Source organism: Pteropus medius, unplaced genomic scaffold (assembly GCF_902729225.1).
Source record: "Pteropus medius unplaced genomic scaffold, Ma_sr-lr_union100, whole genome shotgun sequence".
NCBI classification, from domain to species: Eukaryota; Metazoa; Chordata; class Mammalia; order Chiroptera; family Pteropodidae; genus Pteropus; species Pteropus medius.
This window is the reverse complement of record NW_024349802.1, coordinates 17,903,866-17,915,941: the sequence shown is the minus strand read 5'-3', so window position 1 is coordinate 17,915,941 and position 12,076 is coordinate 17,903,866. Positions and strand designations below refer to the sequence as shown.

The 12,076-nt window shown below is 54.2% G+C and overlaps 1 protein-coding gene across 4 annotated transcripts in view; it reads left to right on the top strand.

The window, feature by feature from the left end:
* The window catches only part of PDGFRB (platelet derived growth factor receptor beta), a 36,828-nt gene that overhangs the window by 15,033 nt on the left and 9,719 nt on the right, over nt 1–12,076 (top strand). For 3 of the 4 annotated variants that reach the window (XM_039836533.1, XM_039836534.1, XM_039836535.1), the window contains 13 exons: nt 1,131–1,176; nt 2,333–2,659; nt 3,183–3,449; nt 4,156–4,283; nt 4,397–4,565; nt 5,153–5,345; nt 6,058–6,173; nt 7,454–7,577; nt 8,234–8,442; nt 9,301–9,395; nt 10,378–10,510; nt 11,059–11,163; nt 11,533–11,643. In XM_039836533.1, the coding sequence (XP_039692467.1) occupies nt 1,131–1,176; nt 2,333–2,659; nt 3,183–3,449; nt 4,156–4,283; nt 4,397–4,565; nt 5,153–5,345; nt 6,058–6,173; nt 7,454–7,577; nt 8,234–8,442; nt 9,301–9,395; nt 10,378–10,510; nt 11,059–11,163; nt 11,533–11,643 (2,023 nt within the window). Of the gene's footprint in view, nt 1–1,130; nt 1,177–2,332; nt 2,660–3,182; nt 3,484–4,155; nt 4,284–4,396; nt 4,566–5,152; nt 5,346–6,057; nt 6,174–7,453; nt 7,578–8,233; nt 8,443–9,300; nt 9,396–10,377; nt 10,511–11,058; nt 11,164–11,532; nt 11,644–12,076 lie in introns of those variants that run through there. The other variant, XM_039836536.1, reaches the window with a different exon arrangement.

The following is a 12,076-nucleotide window of genomic DNA, read 5'->3' as shown; positions in this document are numbered from 1 at the left end:
GTGTGTGCAGTGGGGGTGACACGGGCGTGGCCTGAGGAGCAGGCCAGACTGGGCAGCCTCTCAGTGAAGTCAGCAGACACACAGCACTGGGAGGCTCCTTGTTGCCTTGTCACGTGGTGACTTCCCACATTTCTTGCTCTGCGACTCCCACCCACTTCAGGTCTCCTTCCTATCCATGCTGCAGGCAGACCCTTGCAAGCCTGGCTATTGGTGGTTATTTGGGATCCTCGGATGGGGCGACCACGGGCAGGGATGGAACGAAGGCTCACCCAGTTCAACCTATCTTTCAGTGCTTCCAACGCTGTTTCTCTTTCTCCGTCTCTCCGTGTCTTTGTCTCTCTCTACCTCTACCAGTCTCTGTCTCTCTTTCAGACAGACTCTGTTCTGTAACCTCGGGTAAACTTCTTTTCCCCTCAGAGCCTCGATTTCCCCATCTGGACACTGGGGGGTGGGGATTGGATTCAGTAGTCTCCAAGGACCTTCTAAGGCTTGCTGTACAGTGGGGCCTCCCCTGGGCCCAGCCCCTGGCCCCTCTCCCCTGGGCCTCTCTGTGTATCTCAGGGCTGAGTAAAGGGGGTCAGGCATGGGGGTGCCCCCCACATTCCACAGCCCTGACTCCCCCGCTTCCCTTCCCACAGCCGCCTCCACTTCCTGTTGTGCTTGTGGAGCTGTGGGAGTCCTCTGGGTTCTGGCGTACCCCCACCTTCTACCCCAGCCCTTTCATCACGCTTTCCCAAATATTTGTCCTGGCAGATAAGAGCCTGGTATTGGAACTGTCACCCGGAGGACAGGCTGTTAGTGCTGGCGGGACCCTGGACAGCATCCAGCCCACGTTCCCCACCCCCACTGTACATGCAGAGAAACTAAGGCCCAGAGAGAGGCCAGGGTTCAGCCAGGGTTACCAGAGTGGTAGAGGCAGAGTCAAAGCACGGTCCAGGCTCCTTGAGGCTGAGCCCAATGTAGGGGAAGGGGACGCGTGGGCATGATGGCCTTCTCAGCTATAGGACGCCGGTGGCCTTTGACTTCGGCTGCATAGAATATGGAGGCTGGGTGGCCCGGGCTGGGGCTTACTCTGCAGGACCCAGGTGCAAAGATGGGCCCTGGGCCCTGACCCCTGTTTAACTTTGCAGGATACCATGCTGCTTCTGAGTGCCATGCCAGCTCCTGTCCTCAAAGGTAGGTAGACTGGGGCAGGGGTAGGGGGACCCAGGGAGGCACTAAGCAGGACCCTGGAGCTGGCGGGAGCAGTGCGTGCTAGCACCAGGGCCTGGGAGAACTGCTGTTCTCCTGCGCTTCAATGTCCTGCCTTTCTCCACCGCCCATCCCTCAGCTCACAAACCTCAGTGGAGCCTCTGCTTGTCCAGAGCCATCCGCTCAAATCCTTTGCTTGGCCCTCCACACTCCATGCCCCGCCACCAGCTGTCCTCGCCCCGCTCACTAACAGTCACCCCGGCCTCCCATATCTTCTCAGCACTTAATAGTATCAGTCTGTCCAGTCAGCTTCTGGTCTGGGACTCCTCTCCCCTGCCTGGACCCCTCATTGGCTGTGAGCTCCCAAGTCCTGGCTGGGCTTCTCTCAGCCCAGTCTTCCCTCGCTCTTGCCTGTTACTTGCACTGGGCTCTCCAGGGGCTGGGCAGCTGACTAGCCAATCAGCGGGCATTGGCAATCAATGACCAGGCAATCACTTATCTGAGGGTGAGGGATTGGCTCGCCAAGTCTGGGGTGGAGTCTTGAGGGGGATGGGGAGTGGCGGGCGAGAGGCGGAGAGCTAGAATCTTTCTCCAGGGAATGTCAGTAGGAGATGAGGAACCAATCACCTGACAATCCCCCAGCCCCAGGCCCCTTGAGTTCCCCAGGGGCCTCAGCACCTCTCCTGCCCCAGTCTGCCCCATTCTGAGCTGCCTTGCCCCACCCTCCACAAGCAGGGCCACCTCTGGGCTTTGGGCGGAACCTGGGCAGCTGTGGCAGCTGTAGGGAAGAGGCCCAGAAAGTGACCTGGGAAATAATGCAGGAACTGGAAGCTGGGAATTGCTTCCCGAGGATTTCCTGACATCTTTGTAAGAACATGCCCACAGCCCGAACGCTGCACTACTGAAGGACTTCATGGCTGGGGTTCTAAAGGCACGGAGATGAGGAGGCCAGGAGGCCCGAAGGAGTCCCTGGGAACCGAGTACTGAACAAGCAGGCCTCAGAACCATGAGTTCCAGCCTCTGTGTGGATTAGGGCGGCGTATTTTCAAGGGCTGTGATTAAATAGCCTCCCCCAGGGTCGGCTTTGGGGAGAGGCGAGGGGGCTCCTGTGCTCTGATGTCTGATGCCTCCTCTCCCAAAGGCCAGGTGCTGTTGCTGCCCCTGCTGCTGTTGCTGGGACCACAGGTCTCCCAAAGTCTGGTCATCACACCCTCAGAGCCAGAGATTATCCTCAATGTCTCCAGCACCTTCGTTCTGACCTGCTCGGGTCCAGCTCCGGTGATGTGGAAACGGATGATGCCCAAGCAGCTCCCGCAAGAACTGACTGAGACTCAGGATGGCAACTTCTCCAGCATACTGACGCTGACCAATGTCAATGGGTCAGACACAGGAGAATACTTTTGTACCTACAATGACTCCCATGGGCTGGAGGATGGTGAGCAAAAGCGGCTCTATATCTTTGTGCCAGGTAAGACCCCTGATCTGTGTGCTCACTCCCTCGCTCCTCTTCTCAACGGCAGGCATCTGGGGAAGCGCGGAGAGTGCTTTAGTGACATCGTGAAATACGGCCAGCTCAGAAATGCAGACAAATCATGGAACCCAGCCTGGCTCAGTCCAGGAGTATCACTTCCACCCTTTGGTCTGAATATTTATCTGCTCCCTGCCAGCCCACCCCATTCCTGGCTCCCAAGAACTCTGCATTCTCAGCTGGTTCCAATACGTTCCCTCTTAGCCTCCATATCTCATCTTCCCCATTCTCCAAGCTCTGCGTACCAGTTGCCCTTCAACTTGAGGCTTATCTTCTTTCCTGCTCTGGTGCTGTCCAAATCAAATGTTAAAGCTAAAAGGCACCTCTGAGATCATCCATATTCTGTAATGGGAAGACCAAGGGCCAGAAAGGGGAAGAGGCCTGCTCAAGGTCACATAGTAATTAGGGAGATGGCCGGAAACCCAGCTCCCTCTGACTCTCATTCTTGCCCCACCCTTGGCAGATCCCAACATGGGCTTTCTCCCTGTGTACCCCGAGGAAGTGTTCATCTTTCTCACGGAAGTAACTGAGATCACAATTCCATGCCGAGTGACAGATCCACAACTGGTGGTGACACTGCATGAGAAGAAAGTGGATGTCCCACTGCCTTTCCCCTATGACCACCAACGTGGCTTCTCTGGGACCTTTGAGGACAAGACCTATGTCTGCAAAACCATCATCGGGGACAAAGAGGTGGATTCCGAAGCCTACTATGTCTACAGCCTCCAGGGTGAGCTCCCTTTCTGGGCTGATGTTCAGCAGAGGCAAGTATGACCCTTCACTGAGCCCTTTCCAATTTAGAGTGTGCAACTCCATTGTTCACTGGATTCTCATTACACTGTTGGAAGGCAAGTCATGTTCCCCCATTTTACAGATGAGGAAACTGAGGCCCAGAAAGACAATGAAGTTTGCCCAAGGTCACGGGATGCGTTAGTGGCAGAGCTGGGCTGTATACTGTGTTGGGCAGAGGCACGGCCTTTAGAGCCTGCTAGATGTGAGTCCCAGCTCTGCCACTTCCCACCAAATGGCTTCATACAAGGCATCTCTCTGAGCCCGCTTCTTCTGCCGTAAAATAGGAATAATGAGTGCCTACTTCATGAGATTATTGTGAAGATTAAATAAAACAGAAGATGGGGGGTATCTGGTACACAGTTATGCTCAATAAATTTTCCCCGTATTTAGATGCCCAGAGAGTACTTTTGATTTCCAGACTGTTATTCCTTCTGGAATGTCAGCTCCATGAGGACAGAAATTTTGTTTGTTGTATTTACTGCTGAAGCCCCAGTACCTAGAGTAGTACTTGGCATACAGTAGATATTTAATAAATATTTGTTGAATAAATGAATCTTCCACACCAATCATCCCTTCCCTCTGTGGACCTTGACCCCACCCCCAAGCTGAGGTGCCTTAGCCCTAAGCTAGTCTCTCTCCACCAGCGTCATCCATCAACATCTCAATGAATGCAGTGCAGACTGTGGTCCGCCAGGGTGAGAACATCACCATCACGTGCATCGTGACTGGGAATGAGGTGGTCAACTTTGAGTGGATTTACCCCCGCAAGGAGGTAATGCCGGGCCAGGGCCTGGAGGAAGGGCAGGCAGGATGTACATCTCGACTTGCAGCCTGACTTCTTGGCCCCTTCCTGATTTGGGAAACTTGCCCCACGTGTCCCTACAGAGTGGGCGGCTGGTGGAGCCAGTGACCGACTTCGATACGCCCTCTCACATACGCTCCATCCTGCACATCCCCAGTGTCGAGCTGGGTGACTCAGGGACCTATATCTGCAATGTATCAGAGAGTGTGTACGACCATGGAGATGAAAAGGCCATCAATGTCACCGTGGTTGGTGCGTGACTTGGGCTCAGCCCCAACCTTCATTCTGAGCTGGATCCACACCCTGTCACAGCCCTGGGATGCCGTCAGCCACATTTCAGTCCAGCTCTAGCCACAGTGCCAACCAAAGTTCTATTTCCAGGATAAACCCAAACCAAAACGCAGTGTCAACCCCAAACCCAATCCTAATCCTACCTAGACCTTCCACCCAGCCAGAATCCAGGCCCCATTTCAATTTCTAATCCCAACCTCCATCCCAGGCCCTGGCAGCCTTATCCCCAAATTTAACCAGGCTGCAACTCATCTCAGCCACAATCTTGGGCCAGAACATGCCCAGTGAGAACTATAATTCCATTCCTAATTTCGAACCCAGCCCTTAGACCAATATCAGCCCAAATTCGACCTGGTTCCGGACTCGGTCCCAACTTCGGTACCAGCTACGGTAGTTCCCGAAGCCGAAGCCCTGCCCTCGAAGGCTGGGCTCCTTTGGCATTCAGCTGAAGCCTCTCTTCCAAAAGCCCCGGCCCCGGGAGGTGCTATCCCATTGGTGGCTAGGCATAGCCCGCTCCCCCGCCCCCAACTGACGGCTGCCCCTTGCAGAGAGTGGCTACGTGCATTTGCTGGAGGAGCTGGACGCTGTACAATTTGCAGAGCTGCACCGGAGCCGGACACTGCAGGTGGTGTTCGAAGCCTACCCGCCACCCACTGTCATGTGGCTCAAGGACAACCATACTCTGGGCGACTCCAGCGCCGGCGAGATCGCCCTGTCTACGCGCAATGTGTCGGAGACTCGGTGAGCAGCCGCCTGCCCATTCCATTCTTGAAATTATTCTCTGCAGTCGCCAGGCAGCCCACAGCCTTCAGCTTCTTGACAGACGTAGGTCCATCTTTCATGAGAGCCTACTACCTGCCAGACTCCCTGCCAGGTGCTGTGCCAGGCCCTGGGGATGCTGCAGAGAACAGAACACACAGTTCTATGCCTCCTAGAGTTTCCTGTCTAGTGGGAACAACAGACACTGGTCAGATGATCACCGAGATGTTTAGTTGTCCTTGTGATGGGTGGAGCCGGAAGGCAGCAGAGGAGAAAATGGCGGGATGATTGGGGAAGAGGGTGCCAGGCAGGCCACTGCCACCTATGCATAGGCGGTAGCCCTGAGGCTGGCGATGAGCAGGATGACCTGAGGTACGCTGTGTTAGGATAAAGCAGTGTGAGGCCTTCCTGGAGGAGATGTGGAGGAGAGGGAAATGGTGCTTTCCCTTCGCCCCGCCCCCATCCCTCCTAACCTTCCTTCTTGGCTCAATAGAGCTGCCTGTGGGTGGAGGATTCAGGAGACTAAGCCTATGGGTGTGAGTCTGGGGTCTGTTACTGACACATGTGTGACTTTGGCAAGCCCCTTCCCTTCCGGGGGCCTTATTTTTCCTGTCTGTACACGGAGGGGAGCGGGGGGCTTTAAGAGTTCTTCCAGCTTTGACAGCTGGGTCTCCTGGCCTGGCCTGCTCCCCAGGTACGTGTCAGAACTGACATTGGTGCGGGTGAAGGTGGCTGAGGCTGGTCACTACACCATGAGGGCCTTCCACGAGGACGCTGAGGCCCAACTCTCCTTCCAGCTGCAAATTAACGGTGAGGGGCCCTTTGCCCAGCTTTCTTTCCCGGCTCTCCCACCCCCCTTCCTTCTCCCTTCCTACACTGTCCACTCGCCCATAGGAGGAGCAGGGGAAGGAGCCGGGGACTCAGGAGAGACTGGGTTTTAGGCTGAGTACCAACACTGACCCACTGCTGTGTGCCTGCCCCTTCTCTGGGCCTCAGTTTCCCCAGCTGTACACATTGACCATTGGGCTGGAGTAGTGTTTCCAAAACCTCAGGCATTCATGTGCCAATGCCATGATTTTTCCTTCTTGCATATACTATACTACTAATTAAATAGATACTTATGGAGCAAGTACAGCACGCGAGGCTGTTCATGGTTCTTGAGGCCCTGCTTTTGTGCAGCTTGCGTTCTAGTGGGGGAAGACAAACATTCAACAATGGGGGTTAAAAACCCCAGCAAATTGTGTAGAAGGTTAGAAGGTAATGAGTGCTGTTTAGGGGGTGAAGGGGGGGTGGGAAGCTGGGAGGATTGAGAGTTCAAGGACAGTGAGGGTTGTACTTTTAAATGGCAGTGATCAGGGTGCCTCACTGAGAAGACAGTTGCCTGAAGACTTGAAGACGGTGTGGGCCTTACCCAAGCGGCTCTCTGGGGGAAAGAGCATCCCAGGCAGTGCAAAGACGAGAGCAATGGCAGAAAGGCCTGAGTGGCCAGAACAGAGCGACAGGGAGAGTGGTGGGAAATGAGGCCGGGTCCGGGCAGTTAGGGAGTGGGGAGCAGGCGGATCAGGTCCTTGTGTGCTCTTGGATGGACTTGGGCTTTTACGGGGACTGAAATGAAGAGCCGTCACAGGGTTGCGAGCAGAGAAATGACACGATGGTGACTTAATGTTTTGTTAATCGGCTTTCTAAAAATAAAATTATTTTGAAAGAGAATTTAACCTCTCAATTGTAGATGGAAAATCAGCGTCACATGTCATAAATATAACTCAGCGACAACGACGCAATTAAACTCGAGCTCCATGCTCTTGCCTTCCCAGGATTCTGCTACTGAGGCTTGCTCTCTTTGTTAAAGAGCAGATTAGCAAGTATCAGAGAAGTGTTAAAGACAGACTAGCACCCTACTGAGGCTTTTCCTTTGAAGTACCCAGAAGGGGAATCCGCCAGTTTTCACACAGTGATTCCTGGTATTTAAGGTTCACCTGCAGCCTGTAGCTCCCCTCCCCCCAGAGGAGCCTCTAGGCCGGGTCCTCCTGGAGGGCCTTTCTCACTGTTCTGACCTTCCCACCTCTTGGCCCTATGCCTTCTCTATGCAGTGCCTGCCCGGGTGCTGGAGCTGAGCGAGAGCCACCCTGCCAACGGGGAGCAGACAGTCCGCTGTCGTGGCCGGGGCATGCCCCAGCCACACCTCACCTGGTCTACCTGCGGTGACCTCAAAAGGTGAGCAAAAAACTCTGGCTTCAGTCTCCCAGAGTACCCACAGCTGTCTGGAAGGACCCATTGAAGGTCATCTAGTCCAGCCCCTTCTTCTGGGCACATTGTCCCAGGCTTGAGCCACATTCTAGAGCAGCGATCTCCAACCTTTTTGGCACCAGGGACCTGTGCTCCTATGAAAATCTAATGCCTGAGGTGGAGCTGAGGCAGTGATGCTAGCGCTGGGGCGCAGCTACAGATACAAAGCTTCACTTGCTCACCTGCCGCTCGCCTCATTTTGTGTGGCCTGCTCCTAAAAAGCCACGGACCAGTACCTGTCTGCAGCCCAGAGGTTGGGGACCCCTGTTCTAGAATATATGGCTTCTTGGAGATGCTTTGCATGGCCTAAATTGACCCTTTTCCTTACCTTGACTCTGAGGGTCAAAAGAAGGGAGTGGTTTTTGCGTATCAAGCTTCTCTGTTCTGGGGTAGGAGCGCCCCCTGATGGTCGGTTGTGGGACCACAGGAGGAATCAGCTCAAGACCAGGCGGTGGGAAGTAGCAGAACTACACGCTCCTGGCCTTTGTCCACCACAACCCTGTGGCGATGCCTGCTTTTGGTCTCAGTTTCCCCGCAAGCAGAAGGCAGGGACTGGAAGTTGACCTGGCGGGCTCTACCGGCAGGTGTCCGCGTGAGCTGTCACCCACGCCACTGGGGAACAGTTCCGAGGAGAGCCAGCTGGAGACAAACGTAACGTACTGGGCAGAGGAGCAGGAGTTTGAGGTGGTGAGCATGCTGCGCCTGAGCCATGTGGATCAGCCGCTGTCTGTGCGCTGCACGCTGCGCAACCTGCTGGGCCATGACGTGCAGGAAGTCACCCTGGTGCCACAGTGTGAGTCACCCAGCCTCAGCGGCCCCCGATGACCTCACCCCCACCTAGATCTTGCCGTACTTGTGACTGCCTGTGCGCACACAGCAGGCCAGAGTCAGCATGTCACGGACACTCAGAAGCACTGTGAAACCCACCAGAGCATGTTCCTATGCACTTATACAACAACACAATATTGGCACATGAGTACATCCACAAGTATATGTCTATAAACCATGGCTATGAATAGCGTTTTCTCCCTATACCTAGTGTGTGTACGCTCTGTGTATGTTGTAAGCCATGTACATGAACATCCCTGATCCTTGGACACGGTGCAACCCTCCAATGTAGATCTGTAAACCATATAATGAAGAATGCACAATCCCCAGATACATGTGTAAGGCTGGAATGTATGTCTGTATGCATGTCTATGTGGGTACACAATCCCTATAACAGTGTATAAACGATGCATGTACAATTCCTGTGCATGCGTGAAAACTGGCATAGTGCACGTCTGTAAGCATGAGGAAGAGAGGTGAAGCCCAGCCCAGCTGCCAGGAACTTGCATCTAATCTACAGCTATGGTAGACTGACTCCTGCAAGGGCTGGAAGAATATGGAGGCTGATAGAAATCTGAGCTGGGGCTAGTTACTGAAGGGCATGGAGGGTATTTATGGGAGAGGCTAAGTGTGTGGCCCAGAGGGAGAGGCTGAGGGTCTGACATCATAGACTGTGGCAGGGGGTTGTGGCGGGGGGTTGAAGGAGGGTTTCTGTTCTGGGCAGGATGGGCAGAGAGGGATTTGTGGTACCAGAGGTGTGTGAGGGGAGAGCAACTGCCAAGTGCCCTGTTGTCTTATGACCAGGTCTTGTCTCTGCCTCTAGCCTCGCCCTTCAAGGTGGTGGTGATCTCAGCCATCTTGGCCTTGGTAGTCCTCACAATCATCTCTTTCTTCATCCTCATTATGCTCTGGCAGAAGGTAAGCCCACACTTACCTAATGTGTACAGACTAGCACAGATTGTTTTGTATGAACTACCTCCACCCCCGCCCCCCTCCACCTGCTGTCCTTGAATCCTGCAGGATCTGGCCACGTCTGGGGCCCAGCACAGAACTCAGGTGTGAAATGACATAGAATGGTGCTGGGTGTCTGAGCTGAGCTGCCTCCATCCCCAGCAGCCTGGGCCAACATGGACCTGGTCCAGGCCATCAGGGTGTCCTGTCCCTGCTGTCCCCCTGTCTAGGTTTTGCTCAGACATCATTCCTGCCCATCCCAGCCATCCACGGGGCATGAAACCTTTGGGGTAGACCCCAAATCCTGGGCCCCAGGATTCTTCCAACTCTTACCCACAGAGACTTTAAGATTCTACTAAACTGCATTCTAATCCTGTTAATCTGTAATTTCCATGTTCTGTTCTGAGATTTCACTGTTCTATGCTTCAAATATAATACGATTTCTGCATTAGGATTGCAGTGCCCCATAGTCTATCTTTCTAAAATTCCAATGCTGTGATTTCAACATTCTATGGATTCAATATCCTACAGTTACATTTTTTCCTGAGATTTCTGCTGTGACTACCCTAGCATGCAGAGGGGCTGTCCACATCTGTCAGAGTACTCCCGCTTTGTGTCACTTTCTGACGCTACCTGCTCTTCTACCCCATCTCTTCTCCAGAAGCAGCTGAGGCTCTAGGAGAAGCTGGTGAGGAGGTTCTAATCAGCTGGGTTTCAGCTGTCAGCTCCTCTTCAGCCACTTTTTAGCTGGAACTGCTTGGCATCTGTTACCCCTGAGCCCATGCAGGCCTTGAGTCTATGGATAACTTGCCTTGTGACTTCAGCTATGCCCCTGCCCCTCTCTGAGCCTCCGGGTCTCCTGGTCCCTCTGTCCCATAAGAAGCTACACCTAGTGAGCCTCAAGGCCCATACCCCCTCTGACGACCCATCCCTGGTCTCGGTCCTGCAGAAGCCCCGCTATGAGATCCGATGGAAGGTGATTGAATCCGTGAGCTCGGATGGCCATGAGTACATCTATGTGGACCCTATGCAGCTGCCCTATGACTCCACCTGGGAGCTACCACGGGACCAGCTTGTGCTTGGTCAGTCCAAGGAGGCCTCATGTGGCCGTGTGGGGACTTGAAGTGTATAGGAAGACTGAGGTCTGGTCCCAGCCTTGCCATGACTAGCTTTGAGACCTAGTGCCGATGTCTTGCCTTCTCTGGCCCTCAGTCTCCCCTTCTGTGCAATGGGGACAAGATGATCCCCCAGGGACCGTCCAGCATTGAGGTCCTGTGATCCCATGACTGTGAGATGGGACCCCTTCATGGTAAGAGAGGAAGTATTAATTGAGGACGGGCTGAGCACCAAGCCTATGCTTAGTCTAGGTGGGAGGCCGAGGGGTACAGAGGGGCTGTGGCCCCGTCTGGGGAGGGAGGAAGGCTTCCAGGGACTAAGATGGCCCAGAAAGTAGGTAAGACAGAGATGAGACACCAGGAAGATCTGTGAAGCACTGTGAGTTTTGGAGCCTCCTCTGGTGGAACACCTTAAGTGCAGGGTGGTCGAGGGATATCTATGTAGGTTGACCTCAGAGGGGGTGGGGCTGCAGCTTCCTGGTGGCCCAGGAGCTCAGGGATCATCTCTACTGCAGGGCGCACCCTCGGTTCCGGGGCCTTTGGGCAGGTGGTGGAAGCCACAGCTCATGGCCTGAGCCATTCTCAGGCCACAATGAAAGTAGCTGTCAAGATGCTGAAATGTGAGTCTTGGGAACCCCACTCTCAACCTCTCTCCTGCCCTCTCCCTACACACTCAGGCACTCCCAGAGCAGGCCAGGGCTGATTCGAATTCGCTGGTCACACTGTAGCCAGCACCGCGCCTGGTTCTGTTTTGGGAGAGAGGCTTCCTCACCCTGCGCCCTCCTCTGGCAGCCTCCTTCCTCCCTTTCCTCCCTCTGCTCTCCGCTTTCCTCCCATCATCTTTCCCCTCCCCCTGCATGTAGGTCCTTACTACCCTTGGCCACCTGGGTCTTATAGCACAGACTGGAGCAGAAGAGCCAGAACAGGCTTTAGTGAGGACTTCGTGGGGCCTCAGTGATGGAGCCTGAGTCCCCTCCTCTATCCTGTAGCCACTGCCCGCAGCAGTGAGAAGCAAGCCCTTATGTCGGAGCTGAAGATCATGAGTCACCTCGGGCCCCACCTGAACGTGGTCAACCTGCTTGGGGCTTGCACCAAAGGAGGTACAATCCTACTTGCCCAGAGGATTCTGGGAAATGCCAGAGGCCAGGGCCTAGCCCCTCTCCACCCCGTCCTCAATCCAGAGACAGCTAGATACTCCAGCTGGGGTGTCTGCGCCCATCTTGTCCAGCATTTTCACTCATTCACAGAGCCAGATGGGTTTGGGGTTTAGAAACTCACAGAATCACAGCACCACCAAGGACTCTTCAGGTTACTAGTCCCAGCAGTTCTCAAATCAAGGGGTCCTCAGACATTTAAAAATTCTCACAATAGATTTTCACTACTGTTATAAATGACAGCCTATGCAACACTGAGATCAATTATATCGCCACCACCGGAGGCAACCAGTCTGCTAACTGAGAGCTGCCTCAATTCAGATAATAGAGTAAAATCTGACTGGCCAAGTCTGTTTATCTGAAGGTCCGATTGCAAGTT